This window comes from Bos mutus, chromosome 5 (assembly GCF_027580195.1).
Source record: "Bos mutus isolate GX-2022 chromosome 5, NWIPB_WYAK_1.1, whole genome shotgun sequence".
Taxonomy (NCBI): domain Eukaryota; kingdom Metazoa; phylum Chordata; class Mammalia; order Artiodactyla; family Bovidae; genus Bos; species Bos mutus.
This window is the reverse complement of record NC_091621.1, coordinates 103640010-103664481: the sequence shown is the minus strand read 5'-3', so window position 1 is coordinate 103664481 and position 24472 is coordinate 103640010. Positions and strand designations below refer to the sequence as shown.

General features: G+C 59.3%; 1 protein-coding gene across 1 annotated transcript; it reads left to right on the top strand.

Moving 5' to 3' along the window:
* On the top strand, window positions 1-24269 carry TTC38 (tetratricopeptide repeat domain 38). Its single transcript, XM_070371432.1, is given in 15 exon segments — window positions 1-109; window positions 1085-1162; window positions 3953-4034; window positions 5458-5629; window positions 6782-6955; window positions 8339-8414; window positions 11646-11765; window positions 14486-14545; window positions 15402-15440; window positions 16862-16943; window positions 19000-19165; window positions 20205-20287; window positions 20290-20363; window positions 20575-20648; window positions 22955-24269. Coding segments are annotated over 15 exon segments (1407 nt in total). The 5' UTR covers window positions 1-76; the 3' UTR covers window positions 23049-24269.
* The last annotated feature ends 203 nt before the right edge of the window (window positions 24270-24472 follow it).

Here is a 24472-nt window from a genome sequence, read left to right as displayed (position 1 = left end):
TCCGCCCCCGAGGCTCGACACCCCGCCCTCACGCGGAAGGTCGTGGAGCCCGCACCGCGGACTCGGAACCCGCAGCATGGCCGCCACCGTGCCGCTTCGCGACTGTCAGGTACCCGGAGGCCGCCCTCGGCCGAGCGCCCGCGGCCCCGCATCCCTGGGGTGGCCCCGCGACATGTGGGCTGGTAGGACTAGAGCTTCCTGGGGTGTGGTGGTGGCAGGGCCCCCCCCGACAGCCCCGCGGGCGTCCTGGGCGCACGGACGGCACCAGAGGATACTCCGGTGCGCCCCACCACCGAGAGCTCTGTGGCAGGAGGCCCGGCCCCTCGGCGACCCCAGATCCTCTTAAACAGCGTAGCCCAGCAACCCCGTCGTCGCACGGAGGGGAGGCCGGGCAGTGGAGAGTGTCGTCTGGGGCCCGCTGGGGAGGGGAGCCGAGGAGGAGGAGCGAGGGGACCTGCCCCCACTGTTACTTGGAGGGGCCGCCGGCTGTGCTCCGGGAGTAAGGGGAGCGGCCTGTGCCCATGGCAGGATGCCTGGGCCGCCACTACAGTGCAGAGTTCTGAGAGCTGGAGGTGTTCCCTAATGTCTGACTGCAAAGTGGAGTGAGAGGACTCGCTTTGCTGGTTGGCACCCTGCAGGCCCGGGAGAAGGACCGGCCCCTGGTTTGGGACTCCAACTCTAACCCCTCCTTTGCCCTGGCACGCCCCCTGCAGCCTGATGAGTGCCTCCCCCTTGCTGAGCGTGGGAGCCCTGGGGGATATGTCCCGGTCACCCAGGTATCCTCCAGAGCCTCATGTCACAGAGGGGCCAAGGGTCAGAGGGAGGGAGGAGCTTGCCTGAGGGCATTTGGCTGCTCTGTAGTCCCTGGCAGTTACTTAGGGATGGCCCCACCCAGGATTCAACTCTCTTTGAACTGCACCGTCTATGAAATCTGGGAGTCCGCACCTGGCCCACAAGGATGGGGCTTCTCCAGGCCCATACCTGCAGAGTACAGGCATCAGCACCTTCGGGGTTTGGGGGTGGAGGCTCATGTGTGCTCCTTGGAAAGGCTACAAGGAATAAGACGGCTTCTTGATGTGTACAGGCATGGAAGGATGCCCGGCTGCCGCTCTCAACCACAAGCAACGAGGCCTGCAGACTGTTTGATGCCACCCTGACCCAGGTACGCCTGCAGAGGGAAGGGGCAGTTCCGTCTGTAAAGATCCAAGAGGAGGTTTCTTAAATTGGTGAATGGTTTTTATGTTCATGAGATATATGTTTGGTGTGTCTTAGAGCCGCATTTATTTGCGCCACGAGGACATGATGCTTCCACACAGGCACAGTGATCTCTAGCTTCCATCTGCATAGCTTGCTTAAGGTTGCAGCCGAACTGCCTTTCATCCGATGTGCTGTCCAAGTAGAGCTGGTCAGTGGTGACTGCATACAGGCATGGCACTGGAAGCTTTCAAAGCTTTCCCACTTTATCCTGATTTTATAAACATTGCAGCCCGTTAACCCCACTCGTACCCAGAGTTATTGTACCCTGGTAAACTCGAGTGTAGAAAGACTTCCTGGGGACCTTCATGATGCTTTGAAGCATCCTTGCACTGGACCAATGGCTCAGGCCGCTCTCAAGTCCAAGTCAGTGGCTCAGAAAGCCATGGATGCTTTTTAAGCTGCATGCAGACTTGAGCAATCCAGTGCAATAGAATCCATGTCCTCTGGTATCCTCAGGATGGGGGAGCAGTTCCAGCTGCCCCACGACATAGCTGGGAGGTCCTCCAGGCGGTGGGCATTGGTCTATGAGGGTGCTGGGGTTTTTGGTGTGGAGCTCCTCCATTTAGGACGTGAGCCCTCCCTCTCTCCTCTCCTGGGTCTAATCTGTGAATATACTGTTCCACCTGTGGCTGTTCTAAGACCTTCCACCGTATCACCAGTCATTTCTAACTGCAGTGAAGGAGCCTATAGTCTTCGAACTAGGAGCGTCTCAGAGATAAGGTCCAAATGCTTTGGTTGACAGGCAGGGGAGCTGAGGCCTGGAGAGTGGGGCTGACTCCTGCAGTGAGTTAAGAGGGGCAGGATGCACCTGGGTCCGCACACCTCAATGGAAAATTAGGGCGGGGCTCTTCCAAGAGCAGGAAGGCCGCTGCCTACTGCTTGCATCCGTGTAGCATAAGGACCGAGGAAGCTGCTAGAGACATAAGGGCCGGCCAAGAGACAACCGGGGAGAGGCTGTCGGCTTGCCCAGGGGCTGCGCCGTGTGCCTCTGAGCTCTTTACCTGTGTGTCCCCTTCCCCTTTTGGCTTTTGCAGAGCGTGATTTGTTACAGGAAAAATTCCTCAGCGCAGCCCCATGCTCCAACCCCTGCCAATGTGTACGCTGTCCCCTGCGTCCTTGTCTCTGTGCCCACTCTCCTGTGTCTTGTTAAAATACCACGTGCTAATTCTGTATAGATGGAGGTTGGATATCAGATAGAGCACATTCTAAAATCTAATGCCTTATTATGGTTTTAGGATTTTTTTTTAAGATTTCTCTTTTGATGTGGATCATTTCTAAAGTCTTTATTGAATTTGTTACAGAATTGTTTCTGTTTTATATTTTGGGCTTTGGGCCACCAGACATGTGGGATCCTAGCTCCCCCAGCAGGGATGGAACTGGAAATGTACCCCCTGCGTTGGAAGTGCACAAATCTCAACCCCTGAACCGCCAGGAACATCCCACAGAGTTTTAAAAACTAGGCAGTAAGGGATTTTTCCTGGTGGTCTGGTGGCTACAGCTTCATACTCCCGGTGCTAGGCCGGGCTCCATCCCCGGTCGGGGATCCTACCTGTTGCCATTGAGCTCCAGTGCTGCAAGTAAAAGGTCCCGCTGCCACGGCTAAGACCCAGTACAGCCAAATCAGTGAGGAGGCATTAAAACAGAGAGACTGGAAACAAATTGTCAAGAGCGACGATGAGATGAGATTAGGGTGAAAGTGAGAGTGAAAGTCGCTCAGTCGTGTCCAACTCTCTTGAGACCCCATGGACTGTACAGTCCCTGGAATTCTCCAGGCCAGAATACTGGAGTGAGTAGCCTTTCCTTTCTCCAGGGGACCTTCCCAACCCTGGGATCGAACCCAGGCCTCCTGCATTGCAGGCAGACTCTTTACCAGCTGAGCCACACAAGGGACGCCCAAGAATACTGGAGCGGGGAGCCTGTCCCTTCTCCAGTGGACCTTCCTGACCCAGGAATCAAACCAGGGTCTCCTGCATTGCAGGCGGATTCTTTACCAGCCGAGACACCAGGGGAATTAGGATAAGTTTGATCTTTTAGCTTGTGCGCCTCTTCCTCTTTTCTCTTTTAATATATTTTTAAATTTACTTTTGGCTGCACTGGGTCTTCACTGCTGCTCAGACTTTTCTCTAGTTGCAGCTAGCGGGGGCGTCTCATTGCAATGGCTCCTTTTGTTGCAGAGCGTGGCCTCTAGAGCATAGAGCACAGGCTTAATGATTATGGCACATGGGCTTAGTTGCTCCACGGCCTTTGGACCATGGACCAGGGATCGAACCCGTGTCCCCTGCATCGGCAGGAGGATTCTTAGCCCTGAGCCGCCCCGGGAAGCCCTTCCTAAGTCTCTATAGTGGATGTTTACTATGGTTCTTTTCTAAAAAGAATAAATACAAGTACCCAAATGTCAAGTGCCCTCTTGAGGCTGACGAGGCTGACACTGCGGGCAGGTCACCGGTCAGGAAGGACTTTCCTTTAGATGTGTCATTTTTGGACACAGAGGCCTCACTGGCCCTCGAAAATGTGGTTTGAGTTACATCTATTAAGTCTCTTCATCTGAGATGCACCCAGCTACATTTTCTTTGAGCTGAGGTCCAGAAAATACTCAGTGTTCTAGAAAGAAAAAAAAAAGGTTTAGATACATGCCTTCATTTACATGGACTAAAAGCTCCCTTGGAACAGCTTTGTTTCACCTTTTAAATTTCAGTATGTAAAATGGACCAACGACCAGGGCCTTGGTGGCATTGAGGGCTGCCTGTCAAAGCTCAAAGCGGCAGATCCGACCTTCGGTGAGTGATGCTTCCTTCCCCTGGGTTGAGGGCCATGTTTCATGAGTCCAGCCCTTTACTGGTTCTCTGAGTACAGACCTCAGCTGGGCCGCAGAGGGCAGGCCTGTGCTAGTGACCAGGTTGGGAGGAAGGGAAGATCACAGTCAGCACTGTGTTGGGAATAACAGCTGCTCCCATAAAGATGCCAGTTTCTATAGAAGGTGTCTTTCAAACGTTTTCCTTAATTGTACATTAATTCTGCAAGGAAGACTCTGATCCCATTTCTCAGATGAGGAAACTGAGATTCAGACAGAGTAAGAAATACACCCAAAGCTATCCAACTGGTAGTTGGGGATCTGGGATCAGACACGGCTGTCTCAATCCAAAGCCTGGAACCCTCTGAAACACAAGAAGTGGCCTCTGCAGCCTCTCTGCATACTAGTGAGGCCTCCCTTAGAGAGGCTGGGGCAGGGGAGACTGATCTGGGGACAGGGGCTGTGGTCACAGGCAAGCCATGTGCATGGCAGGCATGGGGGTCAGCCCAGTGCATTCCAGAACCCCAGCAGGGTAGCCCCAGCCTGGGTAAGGTTCTGGGCTGGGGGAAGAGCTGAGGAGGGGAGAGCAGCAGGGACTCCTCCCCTCATCCCTGCCGCCACCCCCTGCCATGGCCAGGTCCCACTGAGGGCAAGGGGCGCAGAACAGGGGATGAAGGAAGCTGTCAGGGGAGCTAGCCTCTGGGCGTGGGCTCAGGCTCTCTGAGCAGACCCTGGTCCCAGGTCAGACGTGGGGGCCAGATGTGGTCCGAGCACTCTGGTTGGGTCCTAGGTCCCAGACCCGGGCTAGGGACTGGAGTTTGAAACACCAGTGGACATCCTTCCTCTGTCAGGGTGGGGGCTGGCAAGCCCAGGTGGGGCCTGGGGGCCCGCACACCTGCCAGCAAGACTGCTGCAAGGGCCGCAAGGCACCCCCACTCCAGTCTTTCTCAGCCGCCAAGTTCTCAGCGCAGGAAGGCAGCCAAGACACCATCATGGCTTCTGTGCTCTGGGGGCCAGCCCCCCGACAGCATCTACTGGGCCCTGGGAGGACCTGTGCTGGTGGCAGGGATAGTAGCAGCTGATGAAGGAAGCAGAGGGGCTTCCGAAGTGCCTGGGGCAGCCCCTGACCAGCTCACCTGGTGGTGGGGCCACAGGCGACCCACACACTTGTGCTCCCTGGAGTGTCCTGGCTGGAAAAGTGTTCGGAGGGCGGGGGTGCAGGATGTGTTAGGATTGCTGCACCTCCACGCGCATGGTGAGGACCTGAGCTTTGCATTGTTGGTGGGGACACAGCCTAAGGCCACCTGACTTGCTCCTCCTGGGACGTGGGGTGTTTATTTCACCTGCGGGGCCTGCCTGGGCTGGGCAGGACCATCTGAATCACCAGCTCTTTTCCCGCTTTTCGCCAGCCATGGGCCACGCCATCGCTAATGGCCTTGTGCTGATTGGCACCGGAAGCTCCGTGAGGCTGGACAAAGAGCTGGATGCGGCCGTGAAGACGATGGTGGAGATTTCCAAAACCCAGCCCCTGACCCACCGGGAGCAGCTGCACGTGTCTGCAGTAGAGACCTTTGCCAAGGGGTGAGGGGCCTCCCTGGCCCGGGGGCTGGCACTCCAGGGCCACGCTCGCTGGCCAATGCCGCAGGCTGCCCCAGCGCCGTGCAGAAGGGGCTGGGTGATGCCCACCCTGCCTCCCCAGCGCCGTGCAGAAGGGGCTGGGTGATGCCCACCCTGCCTCCCCAGCGCCGTGCAGAAGGGGCTGGGTGATGCCCACCCTGCCTCCCCAGCGCCGTGCAGAAGGGGCTGGGTGATGCCCGCCCTGCCTCCCGTGCGCTGTGCAGAAGGGGCGGGGTGATGCCCGCCCTCCTCCCGTGCGCGTCTGACTGAGAACCGCGCCTTGTGTGCCGCTGTACCCTCAGCTGACCGAGGGCACGGTCGGTTCAGATCCCTAGTCTGACATTCAAAGCAGCTTATTTGGTTCCATTGAATAAGTTGGTTATTATTTTCGTTACAAAAATAATTGCCACGGTCCATGGGGCCACAAAGAGTCAGACACGACTTAGCGACTGGATGACAACATCAAAAATAATAGGATCACAGTAAAGAAATAGATAAAAGAGAGAGGAAGACTCTGGCCCTTAGACTCCTGGTCCTGATGCGCCAGGTGAGCATCTGCCCATTGCCCCCTTCCCCCCTGGTTCCCACCTGTGCCCCTGTGTGTCCTGTGGCCCCAGGACAGCCCGTGTGTCTGCTCGTGCAGGGGAGGTGCCCGCAGACCCGGGTGACCGGAGCTGACGGTATAGGAGTTCTGAGCAGTGACGTCCCGGCCTTCCTGGTGTCGCTGCTGTTCAGTCGCTAAGTCGTGTCTGACTTCGCGTGACCCCACGGACTGCAGCACACCAGGTTGCCCTGCCCTTCACTGTCTTCCTGGGGAATCAGTGTGAATGTCAGCCCAGGGCCGGAAATCCACCTCTCAGACTCCCCACACCTGGTACACGGTCTCATGTGGATTGGCAACTTGTGAAACCAGTTTTTTTGTTTGTTTGCTTGAATTAGAAAGTAAACCATCCCACTGGCTTTTGCATTTTCTGAGCCACAGCCTGACACAGAAACGTGCCTGTGTATTTTAAGCAGCTCAGTACAAGCCGTGACCCTGGCGGGAAGTGAAGCCCCTTCCACTCGCCGTGTGTGAACTGAGTTCGGGGTTGCTGAGACACTTCTCTTGGCTTCCAGGAACTTCCCGAAAGCCTGTGAGCTATGGGAGCAGATTCTCCAGGACCACCCAACAGACATGTTGGCCCTGAAGTTTTCCCACGATGCCTACTTTTACCTGGGCTACCAGGAGCAGATGCGAGATTCTGTGGCTCGAGTTTATCCCTTCTGGACGCCCGACATCTCCCTGAGCAGGTCGGTGCCCGCTAGGAGTCACATCATTCCTGTCTCAGCCTCTCTCCTCTGCCCTGAAACTCGTGAGACTGCTGCTGCTATTTCCTGTTTCTCTGAAGTGAAAAGGTGGGAGTCCCCTGGTGGCCCAGGGCTTCGGCCTCTGTGCCTGGGTTGAACCCCTGGTCAGGGAACTATGGTTTCGCCACAAGTCTCAGCCAGAAAACAAAAAGTGAAAAGGCTTCACATCTTCATCTGATCTTTATCCCATCCTAGGAATGAATACCGTTATGTATCAGTCAGCACTACGTAGTCTTTGCTGCAGTAACAAACATCCTCTAGATCTTTTACTCCACTTCTTATTACGAGAAAGACGAGCTTCTCCCTCGTGATACATGTCTGTCAGAGGCAGGCGGAGTCTCTGGGCCCATTCCGTTGTCTCCCTCTGGGATCCCAGCTGGTGAAGCCACTACTCTCTGGACACGCCAGCTGCTGAGAGGAAGGAGAGCTCTCCTGGGGGACTCACATGGCATCAGTGCTCAGAGTGAAGTGCTCTGAGTCGCTGGCCAGATCCAGTCACCCCCACAGGAGGCCAGGAAGCGCAGCGCCACCACGGGCTGGGAGCAGAGGGAGGCATGGGCTACCTGTGAGCAGGCCGAGGGGCCACCACATGGGCGCACCCCCACTGCGTCTGCATCGCAGGACTGTTGTGAAGGGCAAGGGGACTGAGAGGTTGCAGGGCTGTGTCAGGGCCCTCCAGAAAACGGAACCAGCAGGACATGTGTTTATTGTTACTTGGCCGCTAAGTTTTGTGTCCACCCCACGGACTTAGCCCGCCAGGCTCCTCTGTCCATGGAATTCTCCAGGAAAGAATACTAGAGTGCGTGGCCATTTCCTCCTCCAGGAGATCTTCCTGACCCCAGGATCCAACCCGAGTCCCCTACGTTGGCAGGCAGATTCTCTACCACTGAGCCACGAGGGAAACCCAGGATGTGTATATCTATATCTATGTTATTTGCACTCACCCAGAGGGAGAGAGAGGGGGCGGAGGAGGGAGGCATTGGCTCCAGGGACTGTGGGGACTGGCAAGTCTGCAGCCATTCCAGTCTCGGCCTTCGTCTCCACGTGGCTGTCTGTCCACTGTGTGTGTCTCTGAGTGTCTTCTGTATCCAAAACATCCCTCTCCTTTGTCTTATAAGGACACCAGCCATTGGGTTTGGGGCCCACCCTCATCCAGGATGACCTCAGCTTAACTTGATCTTGATAATGAGCTGCAAAGATTCGAATTCCACGTAGGGCATGTGTCCAGACACACCATCTGGGGGGACACAGCCCTGCACCCGCCGTGTCACAGGTGGAATGGTTCCCATCCATTTTTAAGAAATAATAATTTTTGTTTGTTTCCAGCTATGTGAAAGGCATCTATTCTTTCGGACTGATGGAAACCAACCTCTACGATCAGGCGGAAAAGCTCGCCAAAGAGGTAGGTGGGCCCTTCCCGAGGTGCGGGAGCGCCCGAGGGGAGCGGTGTCGGGGCGCAGAGCAGGCCAGGCTTGGCCCCCGACTCTGCACCCCATTTCCTGCGGGGAGGCCGTGTGTTAACAGAGAGGGCAGCTCCCTCTGGCCACCTGTGCCCCTCGGGTCTGCAGAGCCACCTCGCACAGGTGGGGAAGGCCTGTGGGGCTCCGTCCGCCCCTCCCCCTCTGGGCCGTACGGCCTGGCGGCTCTGTGTACCCTGGCTCCATGTCTCCAGGGCCCCCCGGGTGTGTTCTGGACCCAGACTGTGTAGGTGGGAAGTGGGTGTCAGCGTTGCCTCTCCCACCTGGAACCGCAGGTTTCTAAGCGTCGCTGATAGCACCAAGCCTCTGGGAGGGGACCGTGAGGTGCTGAGTGAGGCTTGTGGCCAAAAATCCACTGAACTATCAAGTTAAGAAGGAAAGAAAGGGAATTTTACTCGAGCCAAACTGAGGATTGTAAACCGGGAAGCAGACAGTTCTGAGCACTGTTCCGCCTGTTAGAACTTGAAGGTACAGTCGCTTACTTTTGTGAGACTAAGGACCGAACATCGAAATGACATCCTGATATTTTCCCTAAAGGCCAATCCAGACCAAGCACACGCAGTCTGGATAAGCACGAACAAAGTGAGCAGCGAGTCACCATGCCCCGCTGCAGAGCTGCGAAAGGGCAGAGTTCTCTGAAGAACTTACGCTGCTAGCGTCGGAAGAGAGGGAAGACTCCATCTCTAGGGCTGAGCAGGCACTCCCTTCTTTGAGGAGCTCTGGTTAATGTGTGATGCAGACGTGCACTGCTTATCAGGGAGCCAGGGAAGAGGCCCGAACAAGCACAGGGAGGATCTTATGCTTAATTTTTCTTGTCCTGCCTTAAAATATAAATTGTATCTCATCAGGCTGCTTCTGGTGGGCCCTGACCTGGCACTGGGGCCTGCTGGAGGTGTACCACCTCCACCAGAGGGAGCCGCAGCCAAGGGCACAGAGCTGGGCGGGATGCTAAGTGCTTCCCGCAGGCCTGGCCCCTCCCTCTGTGCTGGGGCACATTGGCTGGCCGCTACCCTGGCGGCACCCTGGACACCCTGGCTTGCAGGCCCCAGGGCCTCTGCTTCTCTGACTCAGAGGCCCCTCCTCCAGCGCCTCCCCTCCCAGGAGCAGAGACTGAGGCCCGGGGTGGGACCACCATGTACCCGGGAGTGACAGCCGCTCCTGGGCCTGGCTCACGGCTGGCCCTCACTTGGACATGCCCGGTCCATCTGCTGGATGCAATGCCATGAGGCATTGAGCCCTTCGTCACTCAGAGGAGAGCAGCCAGGCTTTGGGAGGCCAAGGCCAAGGCCGCCTAGCCCACAGAAGGCAGTGCCAAGCTCCCCCAGGCTGCCTGAGCACCATCCATGCTGCCTGGACAGACCTGCTCCCCAGCTCCCAGCAGGGCTCGTCCCCCAGACGTTGCCCTGGAGGGCTCCCAGCACCCTCCCCCTCCCCAGGGGGCAGTGGTGCCCTCCTGGGGCCACAGGGCACATGGGTCTCTGCAGACCTCCGGGCTCACAAATAGAGGCGGGACTTGACAGGAGGTGACAGGGTCTGTGATGCAGTCCCGAGTCAGGGCTTTGAGCGGGGGACACAGGGGACTTCATGGTACTCTTGGCTCTGTGCTGGGGGACCAGGCGTCACCTCCCAGGGGGCCGGCTGCAGGAAGGTCCCCTGGACACCTTGGCATTAGGCCCTCCTGCAGGGCGCCATCTGTGTGGGCACCTGTGGGTGGCAGGATGGTTCAGAAAGTCAGAGGGCGACCAAAGGTGAAGGGTCACAACCGCAGGAGCAGGAAGGGGTGATGTGGGGGCCCCCTTCCCTCCCTTCACAGTTGTTCTCCTGGGGCGCCCACACGCTGACTCCAGCAGCAGTCCACTACAGACAGGTACTGGGCAAGGCCAGGCTTCTTGGAAACTGAGAGTAGGCTCCACAGGCTCCTCTGGGATCAGGAGAGGCTTCATGGTGGTGACACCCGGGCCTCCTCTGCAGGCTGAACCCCTAGGGCAGAAAGAGCCAAGGGCGGCAGTGGGGAAGGGGAGAGGCAGGCCCGGGCTGGCTGATAGACTGAGCACTGATAGACCGGGGCTTAGGGCGGAGGCGGGAGGGCCGGGTGGTGGGAGCAAAGTCTGGGGACAGCAGGGCCAGGTCACCCTGGCCAGGCGGACTTTGCCCCAGGAAACTGTGGGGGAAGCAGGTCAGCGGGGAGGGCGGCCACGATCCCCACAGGGGGTGAGAGCAGCCCCTGCCCTAAGCCCCGGCCCCGTGCTGCACCCCCGGGTCTCCCGCGGCATCCCGGTCCTGTGGGGCTCCGCCCCAGGCCCCCGGCATCCCTGCAGGCGGGCCCCTTCTCTGTCCCCACGCAGACCGGACGGGCGCGTGCAGTGGGGCTTCACACCGCCCGCTGCAGCACAGACCACCTGGCAGGGGCCAGGCCAGGGGCAGAGGTGAAAGGCACGGGGGAACCGAGGTGGCAGGGCTGGGGGGGCCCGTGGTTGGGTGTGGGGGGTCTGGACCCGTGTGGGTGGCCCCCAGGGTCGCGGGGAAGCACGGCTTACTGCCCCGTGCCGGGCTCAGTAGGCGCCCAGTAGCCTCACATCCCTCTGCCGTGTTGTCTCTGGCAAGTCCACCAGTCCTGTGAGTGGCTGTCGCTATTACTAGCAGTATCAGAACGAGCCTGGAAAGCCACACCTGTGGTCCTTGCGTGTTGTGGGCCTTGATTGTGTGTGGCCTTGGGTGTGTACTAGTTGGGAGGGGCAGCTGAGAGCCCCCGGAGTCCGTGCACACTCAGTGTCCACTGGCCTCCATGGCAGCCCCTAGAGGAAGGTGGAGACGCTGGGCGGCGTGTTGCACGTGACTCAGCTGTGTACCGGAGGCTTGGGGCGAAGGGGCTGGATAAGCCCTGCTTTGGAAAGACCCCACTGCCGCCCCACTGTGTGGCTCTGGGCAAGTCACTCAGCCTCCCTGCGCCTTAGTGTCCCCATCCGTGAAGTGGGCACTGACACCCTCGTTGGCAGCATCCAGCGTTCGGTTCACGGGCTGGTCTTTGGGGTCGTTACTCTGGGGCAGAGCCCAGGCCCCTGGCGCCCCTGCACTTGGCACGCCTTGTCCCCAGGTGGACCGACTCACGCATCACGTTAATTTGTCCTCCTGCCGCCCCCTCCTCACCCACGTAGGCTTTATCCATTAACCCGACGGACGCATGGTCAGTGCACACCGTTGCGCACATTCACGAGATGAGAGCGGAGGTCCAGGAAGGATTGGAGTTCATGCAGCACTCAGAGGCCCACTGGAAGGTATGGTTCTTGTCCATCCACCTGCCTGGAAAATTGTATCTGTCTTCGTAAGTTAAGCTGAGGATTAACAGCCAGGGTTACTGGGTGCAGCTTAGTTTTGGGGAAACTTCTGTTCCTCTTGGAAGCATTCCTATCAAAGCACCAGGTCCCCTGGGAGCCACATGGCTCCCCAACACCTGCCAGCATTTTGCAGGCAATCCTAGAATTGGTCGTGGCCTGAGGCATTTGGCTGTAGAAGGAATGGATGAGAAAAATTACCGGGTGAACAAGAACCCAGGCTTCCCAGGTGGCTCAGCAGTAAAGAATCCTCTACAATGCAGGAGACCCAGGTTCGATCCCTGGGTCAGGAAGATCCCCCCCTGGAGAAGGAAATGGCAACCCACTCCTGTATCCTTGCCTGGAGAATCCCGTGGACAGAGGAGCCTGGCGGGCTACAGTCCACCAGGTCGCAGAGTCGACCACGACTGAGCGACTAAACAACGGCAACGAACCAGAGCCTGGTGCCGGTGAGAACCACGGAGGCTCTGAGCTGCCTGCTCCACCACCGGCCAGAGGGCTGGACACAGACCCCGGAGCCACAGAGTATCCTCAGGGAGCAGCTGGTGCAGCCAGGGGCCAATGGGGTGGGTGAGGGCCCAGCGACTGTCTGCAGGGCTGGCATGCGGGGGCCGGGTCCCTGGTGGGGCAGCGGCACCCCTGCCATCCAGACCTCTCAAGCCCTGCCAGGGACTTTCCTGGGGCCTGACCGCCCTGGGGCCTCCCTGTGCCCGCCTGTGCCCAGCTGCGGTGGCCCTCCACCCTCACACGTGCCTCTTGTCCTCGGGCTTGTCCCTGGCACACACCCGGGCTACCTCTCCAGGGGTGTCTGCTGCCCAGCCCTTCTCTGGGCCCCGGTGGGCACCCAGCAGCAGGTGGTCAGCGACTGAGCAATGAAGGCGAGACCAGGAACCCAGCAGGGATCGGGGACTGGCTGGGTCACCTCGGTGCCTCCCAGCAGCTCCCTGGCCCAGGAAGGCCAGTGAGAAGTCATTGACGAGAAGGCAGCATCCCGGTCTCTCCGGGAGGGGTATTAGGTGGAGCAGGTGAGCAGGTGCAAGGTGCACTTGGAGAACTGTGATGGCATTAGATTCAGACTCATGGCTTTTAAAGGATCCCCAGACCCTGGGCCTGACCTCGGCCCTGGATGGGGAGTAGGGAGCACAGTGTGGGTCGGGCCCCGGACCTCAGGCCCCCCAGCAGGTACTGACCCTGCATGGAGAGGGCACCTGGGCGGCCGTGCCCTCCGGGGGGAGGCCGGGGAGGCCTGGCCAAGGCCGGGTCATTTGTATTCATTCCATTTACTTCCTGCCCCAGACTCTGGATTTCCTGGGCCTGGGTGCTTGAGGCCTGGCCTCTCCCCAGGGCAAGAACCCGATCCCTCTGAGCCTCAGTTTCCTCATCTGAAAAACCTGCTGTTGCCACTGCCGTGAGGCCCCTGGCCCCAAAGGAGCACCCTTGGACGCTGGCCTGACTGTTAACATGAGGCAGCACTTGATGGCTGGGCTCATCTGGCAGGCGCTGGGCCCCGACGCCTGTGCAAGGCCCCTACGGTGGCTCCTGACGGTCTCCAGCCTGACTGCACGGCCCAGGGGCAGATGGCGGGGCCCGCGGCTCCCCTTCCCGTCCTCCAGTACCTGCCCCTGGCTCTTGGCTGCCGGCACCAAGCTCAGTTCTTCAGGCTCCAGTCAGTGTCCCAGGCTTTACCTCATCCCAGGGACCCCACTGAGAGTCCTGCCCAGGCTTCTGCGTCTTCAAAAGGCCCGTCAAGTGGAGCCAGCAGCTCCCAGCATGACCACAGCATGACAGGGGCACTCTTGGGGGTATTGAAACCCAGAGGAAGCATCCCACCCAATTGGGCTTGAGGGGGAAGCAGTCAGAGAAGGCTTCCTGGTGGAGGCAGCCTGTGAGATGAATGTCGAAGGGTGAGTAGGAGTTTGTGGACAAAGGACAGGGAGGTGTAGGATCAGTGTAAACAGAAGTCCGCAGTGGCCTGTGACAGAGGGGAGCTGGGAGGGTTGAATCCTCAGACATAGGTGCCAGGTAGACGTGGGCCATGGAGGAGGCAGCGTTAGCTGCCTCCCAGGAGGTGGGAGGTGCCCAAGCAGAGAAGGAAGTGTCTGTTGTAACCCTGTAGGCTGGCGCTCGTGGTGGGGCCCAAAGCACAGCAGCCGCAGCCGTCCAGGTGCCACCGCTGCCCCCTTATCCCGTGGGCTGTGCCAGGACCTGCAGAGGTTCGGCCCCGGGCACAGCTGTCCGTCGGGCTTTACTGGGATGCCCTGCCTGTTGGGCACAGTCGGCCTCTGCAGCCGTTTGGATGGACTTCCTCATTTTCTCCACACCACACCTAAGGAAGGCGAGGCTTGGGGTGCCAAGTGGCCCCCTCTGGGTGGCTCTGGTTTTCCTGTCTCCTCGTCCTGGGGCTAAGATGCCAGCCTGCTGTAGCCTCAGCACCCTCAGTAAATTCAGGCATACCGCTTGCCGAGGCTCAGGGCCGAAGGAATGGACAGGCGTGGACTTGCCAGCCAGGGCAGCCGAGGCAGGGGCTGGGAAGTGTTTCCTGCACCCGAAGCTGCGGGCTTCTGCGTTGACACGGACAGCAGCTGCTTATCCCCCGTACCGCGCCCCCCCAACCCCCGACCCTGGGCTGTCAGATTTTTCTCATTCTCTTGTTCTTTCCCCAGGACTCTGACATGCTTGCTTGTCATAATTATTGGCACTGGGCCTTATATCTGATTGAAAAGGTAAGATGACCGGCTGTCTTACCCTACAAAGATGGAGGGCTTACCCTCCAAGGAAAGAAAGGCTTTTCCCCTGTGCTGTACTGTATGCCCTGCGGAGCAGTGGTGTGTTTGTGCATTTCAGCGGTGTTCTCACACAGTCGGGCACTCATGTTTTCAAACAGCTTCTCAGGTTTGAACTCCGTTAGGTACTTCCCACTGCCCTGGACTCAGAAACCCTGTACACACATGCGCCATTTGTGGCGACAAGGCAGCTCCGGTGTGAACTGCGCCAAGGCAGCCCCTGGAGTGAACTCCAGGCCTGCGCCCCACAGTGAACCTGGATGAGCCGTGGGGCCCTCACAGTGCTTCACCCAGTGGGGGCGCTGGACCCCAGCGATCCCACCACTGGGTCCCATTTATAAGGGCTCTGCTTACAGTTTGTCGTAGAGAAAATCTAGAAGCTCCCTAAAGGTCCAAAGAGAAATGCTTGGAAGGTAAGGACCCGGTAAGGACATGCAGAATGCAGTGACACAGCATCTTCAAGAAGGCGGTGAACCCAGCTGAATGGGCCATGAGGAAAAGGCAGAGAGGAAGAAACCGTCCTGGAGGAAATAGATGGGAGAGCTCACAGCCGCTCGACAAGCGCTTCATGCAAAAAATGATGCTTTTGCGGAAAGGGCTCCCCTAGCAGCAGCTGGTGCCGTGTCTCCCACCTGGGAAGAAGGGCTGGGGCCGGGTGGGTTCCCCTCCTCCCATCCCGAGACCCACCAAGCTGTGGGTAGGCAGGCTGGGGCCTTTGTCGAGGCGTTTTCAGTTCACGTCTCAGCATCTCATTTCACCTCCTCCCTGTGTTAATCCTGGAACTTCATTTTTCCAGGGCGAATACGAGGCTGCGTTGACCATTTACGATGACCACGTAAGTCCACGCTTGCACCCGATTCAGTTTATTTCGTCGATTCACCTTCAGTCTCGAACAGTTCCCTGATCCAGTCCGTGTTGCCCCAGACAGACCCACAGCCGGAGCGAGAGCCCAGCTCTTGTGTGAGACCTCACAGCGCTGATTCTCTCCAAGGGCGGTGTTGAAACCCAGAATGGGATTTGACTCTGCTCACCTGTGGGCGTTGGGAGATTGCTTTCCCAGATGGCTCAGTGGTAAAGAACCCACCTGCCAATGCAGGAGATGCAAGAGATGAGGGTTCAATCCCCTGGGAAGATCCCCTGGAGGAGGAAATGGCAACCCACTCCGGTCTTCTTGCCTGGAGAATCCCATGGACAGAGGAGTCTGGTGAGCTGCAATTCATGGGGTTGCAGAGTCGGACACAACTGAGCACTAGATAAAGCATACATACTGTATTTTACCACGGTAACCAGTGCAAGTGTACGGTCACCATGGCAACCAGTTTGTGTGTACAGTTACCATGGTGACCGCTTTAGGTGTGCGGTTCCCATGGTAAGCAGTTTACATGTACAGCTCTGTGGTGGTCAGTACATTCACATTGCAATGCAGCCTTCGCCACCATCCATTCCTGCAACTTTTTTATCTTTCCAAACTGAAAATCCCCACCTACTCAACGCTAACCATTCCCCCTCTCTCCAGGCCCTAAGTATATGTTTGAAAGTGAAAGTGTTAGTCACTCAGTCATGTCTGAGTCTTTGCGGCCCTGTGGACTGTAGCCCACCAGGCTCCTCTGTCCAGGGAATTCTCCAGGCAAGAATACTGGAGTGGGTTGCCATTCTCTTCTCCAGGGGGTCTTCCTGACCCAGGGATTGAACCCAAGTCCTGTATTAGCAGGCAGACTCAACTTTTGAGCCAAAGATGTGTGTTTAAAAGAAAAAAAAAAAGCCTAACTCAGAACTTCTGGGCACCCCACTGTGGGCTTACGAACAGTCTGGGGCACAGACATGCTTGTGATTTGAGGCTCTGAACCCTGGAGAAAAATGCTCAGTAGGGTTTCCTGTAAGAGGAAAGCCTATGTAAGCTCCATCCTCTATAAGGCACTCCTTGGGGTAGGGAATGAAGGGTGACGGGAGCTTGTGGGGTGGGGTGCAGACCCGCTGGAGGAGTAGTTGTTGTCAGGCCAGGCGGGGACACGCAGTGCGAGGCGGGCCAGGGCCCGACACCCACTCCCCTGGGGCCAGTGCGCTGGGCTCTCTCCCAAGTCTGTCCAGTGTCCCTCAGGCACCCTGAGCGGCCCAGGCCCTGAGAGCCGAACGGCCCTGAGGGGTGCGTGGAGGGGACGCTGGCGGTGGCTTCCGTGGGCTGAGGGCTTGGCCCCGATGGGTGGACTCGGGTGGTCCCTGCAGCCCCTCATCCCCCCACCCGCCCTTGTCTTCCAGATCCTCCCCAGCCTGCGGGCCAGCGGGGCGATGCTGGACGTGGTGGACAACTGCTCCATGCTGTACCGGCTGCAGATGGAAGGTAGCCCTGTCTGCTTCCTGGTTCCCCCCCTCCAGTGTGACGAGCGGGAGGTGCCGTGGCTGGGGTCCAGGCCGGCAGGAGCGCTTGAGCGAGTTTCTCCAGGGCCTGCTCTCAGCCCTGGGACAGTGCAGCCCCAGGCCAGGGGCCAGGCCCCAGCTGCCCTTTGTCCTGGTTCCCACTGCCCCTCGGAGCACAGGCCTCCAGCTCCAAACCTGGCGGGCCCCTGCCGTCCCCACAGCCTACCTGCCCGGCCTGCAAGACACAGGTGGCACCTGGCCACCCGTCTCTGGTACCATCTGTTTCTCAATGCCCAGGGATTTCAGAGAGACACATTTCTCAACAGTGTCACCTGATGCTTGGACGTGGCCGGGACGGGGTTGGTCATACCTCTGGGGGCCACGGAGGGCTTCCGGCTGACCGCTGCGGGTACCGGACGGCTCTGTCCGCCCTCCCAGGTTCAGCAGAGCCAAACCCCTGCCCACCACAGGGCCCGTGTCAGCGGGACAGAGTGGGCATGAGGCTGTTTCTAGAGTGCTCTGGGAAGGCTTCCTAGAGGAGGTGAGATGGAAGCCACGAAAAGGAGCACAGGGTTTTGTCGAGGGGCGATGGGAAAGGACATCAGAGCAGGGAGTGGCCTATCCAGCGCCACAAGGACGGCAGCCGATGGCCTGTTCTGGGGATGAGCGAGCGGCACGGTCCGCATGCTTAGATGGAGCGGAGGAGGCTGAAGGGTGGGGATGGAGGGTGATGAATGCAGCTTTTATCTGCATATTGGAGGGCCTGTGGGGCCAGGCTGAACTGGTTCCGTCCAGCAAGTGGGCTGAGCAAGGGGAGGCCAGGCTCGAGGGGGCGACGGGGCTGGGCGGCCAGAGCCCGGCTGGTGGGGCCTGTGTCTCTGCTCAGCCAGAGCCTCCAGAGCTGGGAGGGGAGGGGAGGGCCCGGGGAAGCTGCGTCCTGCTGACCCCGACCCTGTAGACCCTTCGTCTGTGGAGGTCCAGCCTGGGCCTCAAGCCTGGGCCCCCTGAATGCCTGTGAGGAGGGGCTCAGAAGGGCCGGGCCCTGATCTGGAGGCTGGGAGGCCCCATCGGGGTGCCATGGGGCTGGGGAAGGGAGAGGAAGGCCACTTGCTTCCTCACCGCAGAGTGGAGCCTCCAGGCTGCTTCCAGTTGACGGGCAGAGACGCGGAGGTCCAGGGCAACCACAGGGTCGCAGGAGGAACGTGAGGAGCAGGAGGGGGAGTCGGGTAACTTTCAGGATCCACGAGGGACAGGAGGGGAGGTGGTGTGAGAGAGCAGAGTAGAAGGAACAGTCTCGAGCTGGAAATACAGACCCAAAGGAGTGCTCAGTCACTTAGTCGTGCCCGACTCTTTGCGACAACTCTTTGCAGCCCCATGGATGGTAGCCCGCCAGGCTCCTCTGTCCATGGGATTCTCCAGGCAAGAACACTGGAGTGGGTTGCCATGCCCGCCTTCAGGGGATCTTTCCAGCCCAGAAATCGAACTCAGGTCTCCCACATTGCGAGCAGATTGTTTACCTCTGAGCCACCAGAGAAGCCCCAAAAGGAAGACCCAAAGGATACTCTTTATGAATTCCGCAGGTTCTGACTGGCCCCCTGCCCTGTGTCAGGGGCCTTCCCAGTGAGAACCACAAGAGGAAGTTTTACAGTGGTTTTGCTCTGTCGCGTCTGACTCTTTGCAGCCCCATGGACGGTAGCCCGCCAGGCTCCTCTGTCCATGGGATTCTCCAGGCAGGAAGACTGGAGTGGGTTGCCATTTCCTTCTCCAATACAGTGGTTTGGGGTTTGTCAAAGGGGTCAGAGACTTCACTGAACACCCTTCCATAGCTTTTATTATTTTGATTGGCTTTCTACCTTACCCATCTGCTGCTTTTATGATTAAACAAAGTTAACGTAAGCCAGGCCCAAAGGCCTAAGCCCGAGGCCAGATGCCGCCTGCCAGCTTGGCAGGGCCTCCTCACGTGGAACCACCTGTGGGGGCCAGAGGCTCGTGCACACAGCGCTCACGCCAGGCCCGCGGGTGTCCCCCCGTGTCCCCAGGGGTCTCCGTGGGCGAGCGGTGGCAGGACGTCCTGTCTGTGACCCGGAAGCACAGCCGAGACCACATCCTGCTCTTCAACGATGCGCACTTTCTGATGGCGTCCCTGGGCGCAGGGGACGCCCAGACCACGCAGGAACTGCTGACCACCCTGCGGGACGCCAGCGAGTACGTGGAGGGCCTGGGGCGGGGGGTGGGGGCAGCGCAGTAGACCGCCTCTGCCTGCCGGGAGGCCGAGGGTGGAGGCCCCAGGTGAGCACAGCCACACGGATGCCCATGGCGGCCCTCCCAGGGGTGCCCCTTAGACGAACATCCTCCGAAGGTGCTTGCCCCAGGTGTTCAGTCTCCCCCAGGTGTGTGTCCCCCTGGGGCGGGCCCTTCGAGGGTACGGTTGCTTCCCACCCCCCCCGCCCCCCCGGGACACAGAGCAGTCCCTGTCCTCTACGCCTCAAGGTCAAGGTCAATGTCACGCCCAGGGGAGGTGGGGAGGCCCTGGAGCCAGAGGGACTGCCCCTTACAGGGTCTCAGCTCTCTGCTGTCAGCCTGCTTGCTCAGCTGGTGGGAGAATGGGGGCAGTGACATGGTGACATCCCCGCACCAATCACAGCGGGGCCAGAGAGTCCGGGGAGGCACAGTACAGGCCACCAGGGATGTGGCCAGCCGTCTCCCGAGCGGAGGGCTACAGCTGGGGACCAGGAGCCCTGCGGTTTGTCCCGGCTGCCCAAGGGAGGTTGACACCCACGGCCACTTGCCCTGCCCCTCCTCCTGGGGCTTTGGCCATAGCTTGAGGCCCCCAGCCCTCATGACCCAGATCGGGCACCTCCTGAGGGCCCTGGGAAGACGAGGCCTGCCCCAGCTGTTCATTCAGTCCAGGGGCAGCACCAGCTCCAGTACAGCCTTGACTTGCTTTCCCTGCAAGGTCAGCCCTGCTACTCCCACTTTACAGATGAGCAAACTGAGGCCAGGCGTCAGGGCACCGGCCCGAGGCCACAGCGCCATTGGACTGAGTTGAGAGCCTGTTCTCTCCCATCCCTGGTGGCCTGTCCTCTGTCAGCCCACCTTATCAAAGCCCCTACTGTGTGGGGCACAGAGTCAGGGGCGCCGGGCTGAGGAAGAGGCCACCCTCTTAGGGACCTGAGTTGGGTGGGAGACCGATGTGCCGTCACGGGGGCAGCACAGGGCTGAGGGCACCCTCTTGGGCCGGCAGGTCCCCAGGGGAGAACTGCCAGCACCTCCTGGCCCGCGATGTGGGGCTGCCCCTGTGCCAGGCCCTGGTGGAGGCCCAGGATGGGAGCCCGACCGCGTGGTGGAGCTGCTGCTGCCCATCCGCTACCGGCTGGTCCAGATAGGAGGCAGCAATGCCCAGGTGAGCCCCAGCCTTGCACGTGTCACGCAAGGGCCCTGGGGCCAGGAGCCCCCACAGTCCGCAGCCCCCGGGCTCCCGTGGGGTGGGAAGGTCCTTGCGGCTCACACCCCCATGAGCTTGTCCCTGAGGACTGGCCGGCCTGCAGTGGGGGAGGGGGTCCCCACCCCTCGTCCCGTGTCACGGGGTCTCACATGCCCAGTGCATCTTTCAGAGAGATGTCTTCAACCAGTTACTGATTCACGCGGCCTTGAACTGCTCGTCCGGCCTCCACAAGCACGTGGCCCGGTGAGTTCCTTATTCTGGCCCAGAGCCCAGCCAAGAAGGACCCCGAGCACAGCCCCGTCACTCGGGGGTCTCCCCCGGACTTTCAGGGTCCCAGAGGTTCCCACCTGCCTTGGCCGAAGGTGGTGCCCGTCTCTAAGCCTGTGAAGACACGAGGCCCCGAGGGTGCCTGGTTCTCCCCTCTGAGCATCTGCAACTTGACCAAAGGGGCAGAGGGCCCTGCCTTCAGCGCCCCCTGCCCCGCCCTCCCCCAGCGCACTCCTTGTCCTGGCCACGCTGAGCTCGTTACTTGTGCAGGCCCCTGGGCCTTCACATGTGCCGCCCTTCTGCCTGAGACGTCCTTCCTTGTGCACCCGCTGACACCCACTGAGCCTTCAGGCCTCGGCTCACATTATCCTACCAAACTGTGCCAGGTGCCAGGGGGAGAGGTGGGTGGGTAGGCCCCAGCCGAGGCTGCGAGGAGCTTCCCTCTCCTGCAGGGAGTAAGCGATTCATTCCACAAATGTGTGTAAAAACGCTGTGGGCATGGGTGCACTGCCCGGGATGCCGTGGTGGAGGGGTTGAGTGGACGGGGGCCAGGGTGGGAGGGAGCCCGTGGAGGTGACATTCAGGTGGACTCCTGAAACCAAGCGGGTTTAACCGGCTCAGAGGTGATCTGCTCAGGAGGAGGGGTGCGGCTGGAGGATTAGGGGTGTCGGGGTGGGGGCACCCCAGGAAGAAAGCTCTGGGAAGCCAGCCTCTGCCACAACCTCTGTGCTCCCACCCTGGCTCCTCTCAGCCCCACCGGCCCCAGTGCCCTGGGGGTGAGATGAGACCCCCTCCTCACCCAAGTCTCCTGGCCAGCTGGAGCGCCAAAGGGAAAGGGGTTCTGGGGTGCCAGGTGGGTGGAAGAGGTGTCCTGAGGCCCCGTGAAGCTGCTGCTGCAAGTCCATACTGCACAGGGGGCACTTGCTGGACTCTGGAGGTTAGAGGTCCGGCGGAAGGGGCCAGAGTCCACGCAGCCCATGGCAGGCAAGGCCCAGCTTCCTCAGCGGTGGTTCCAGCCGAGCAGTGCAGGTTTGCTGGTGCTGATGAAACAAGCATTGATGGTGTGTCCCACGAGTGTGGACAGACACACAGGAAGTGGTCACACCCTGTAGCGCCCTGGACGCATGGCCCCTCTATCAGCCCCCCACGGTCACATGCAGAGCCGCACACATTCTCTAGTGCTGGAGCTGCTTGGGGGCTCCAGGCCTGGTGGCAGCTGGGCAGGGAGGGTGGGGCCCTGTGGACAGAGAGGCGGGCGAGGCCTTGAGCAGGGGAGCTGGGGTCAGCTGGAGGGCACGATACGGTCCACGCTGGGGGTGCTGGGGAACCCGCTGCCGGCGGGGTACCTTCCTGGCATCCTCACGCTGCTCAGCCCCCCTCCCCTCCAAAGCAGAAAGCCTCAGCCCCCTGCCATGGTGTCCCCAGCCCCAGTGCCAGGCCCAGCCCCTTAACCCTGCCCTCAGTGCAAAGGATCACTATGGTCAGTTGTTTGGCGGGGGGTCTTTGTCTTAAATTATCCTCCCTTGTTGAAAGCTGGAATTTTCCCCTCACCGTTCCTTTGGCCGCTTGATTCCCTAGAACATTCTCAGGCATGTTGTTGTTCAGTCACTCAGTCGTGTCCGACTCTTTGCATCCCCGTGGACGGCAGCACGCTAGGCTTCCCTGTCCATCACCCACTCCCGGAGCTTGCTCAAACTCATGTCCATCGAGTCGGTGATGCCATCCAACCCTCTCATCCTCTGTCATCCCCTTCTCCTACCCCAAGTCTTTCCCAGCATCGGGGTCTTTTCTGGCATTCTCAGGCATGGTCTTCCCCTCCATCTCCATGGTCACGCCCCACCCTCTGGTCCAGGCACTCCTTATGGCAAGGAGACAGGCCCCCAGTCTTGGGGCAGGTGAAGCCACAGGGGTGTGCCCACCCTGAAACGCTCTGCACTTGGGCATCACCAGGACACTGCCAGGGTGCTCTCCAATCATGGATGGCCTGGGCAAGCATGAAGATGTGGGGCGGGAGCCCAGGCTTTCTCAACCTCACAGCGCTGCCCACCTGCTGTCCGCTCCCCACCCCTGCCAAGGCCCCATCTCCTGCCTCTGGGCCTTGGTCCCACCTGTCCCCTGGGCCGTGATGCCAGCCCCTCCCTCCACCACTGGGTGAGGGGGCGTCTTGCTTTCTGCCAGCTCAGCCCCAGCCCATGCTGCTCATGTCCTGCCTCGGGGTGGAGAGCCGTCCATCCCCCAGCTTCTAGAAGGTTCCAGCACTGACCTTGTCTCTGTTTCCCCAGGAGCCTTCTGATGGAGCGAGATGCCTTAAAGCCCAACTCCCCCCTGACCGCTAGGCTCATCCGCAAGGCGGCCGCCGTCCACCTCCTGCAGTGAGCCGGCCTGGCTGCCCACCCCGCGGGGCCTCTGCGACCCTCAGACCGGCTGCTGCATGGGCTTCGCAGGGTTACAAGTGGTTGGGGCCAGTTGGCTGGGCCTGTAAAGCAGAAGGCCCTGTAACCAGCAACGTTACAGCAAGAGGGGCAGAAATCAATTTTCAGCATGGTTCCAAATCTTTTTCTAATACTCGCTCAGGGCCATAGTGCGGTTTCAAGCAGAGCCTAGGTGGGGGCTGCTGTTTTATTTGCCTCGAAAACTGTTTTCCCAGGGGACCCTCCTTTACACCTCCCAGTTCGAGGGTTGGAAGGTCGGGGTGGGGTGGTGGTGGGCTCAGCTTGGGGAGGGGAGTCTCCCATCCACCCCTAGGGGCACCCCTCTCCGCACTCCAGGCCGCCCCTGGGATAAAGCCCACCATTCTGCCTTCCTCTCCATATTCTGGAAAGGTTCTGTCGTCCCACCTTTTGGATGAGGGGACCCATGGTGGGGAGTGACTTGCCCAGGGTCCCGACTAGTGGGGGCCCTGTGCCTCCTGGGAGAGGGGCTCCCACCTCAGTGCCTGGGCCCTTGGCCCTTCTGCTGTGTCTGCAAGCTTCCCCTGGGGCTTTAGTGGCACTGATTTGGGTAGATTTTCTCTTAATTCTAAACTGCACATTGTCAACCATGATTCTTAAAAATTTTTTACTTCACATGGGAGTACAGTTGATTTACGGTGTTGTGTCAGTTTCAACAAAGTGATTCAGTTATACCCATGCATGTGTCTGTTCCTTTTCAAATTCTTTTCCCATTTAGGTTGTTATAGACTATGGAGTAGGGATCCCTGTGTTCTGCAGTGGGTCCTTGATTATTTTTGTCAACCATGATTTTAATCATATGTATGCACACTCGTTGATCTGCTGTGCTTTCTGAGGTGTGAGGATTGAGTGTGGAGGCAGAAACCAAAGCCTTGTGACTTGGCTTTAACAAGATCTGAGCCAGTTTTATAACTGCTGCCTCTGTCTCCCTCCCCGCGGGGAACCCGGCCCTGACGTCCAACTCGGTGATGCTGTGAGAGGCAGTCTCTGCCCACTGGTGTTTCTCAGGTTCCTTCAGTGCAAACTGAAATTAGGTTAGGGACTCACGGGGCACGGAGGGGGCGGGTCTTCCGGGAGGCAGCAGACACCTCTAAATCGACTAGACACATTTCCTGGGATTAAAATAAATTAGTTAATTGGTTCCTTTGCCTGACTGTTACTGGGTGGGCACCTCTGAGCCTCCTCCATGTGCCAGGCCTGGGCTGGGTCCTGGGAAGACAGGCTTCTCCTGAACATGGGGGTGGAATAGGGCAGTGAGTCAAAAGCAGGGTCATTACAATGGGATTTCAAGAGAGTTGCTGTCTGTCCCCAGGAGTTAGGGACACATCCCAAGGGAAGCCTGCCCTCCCA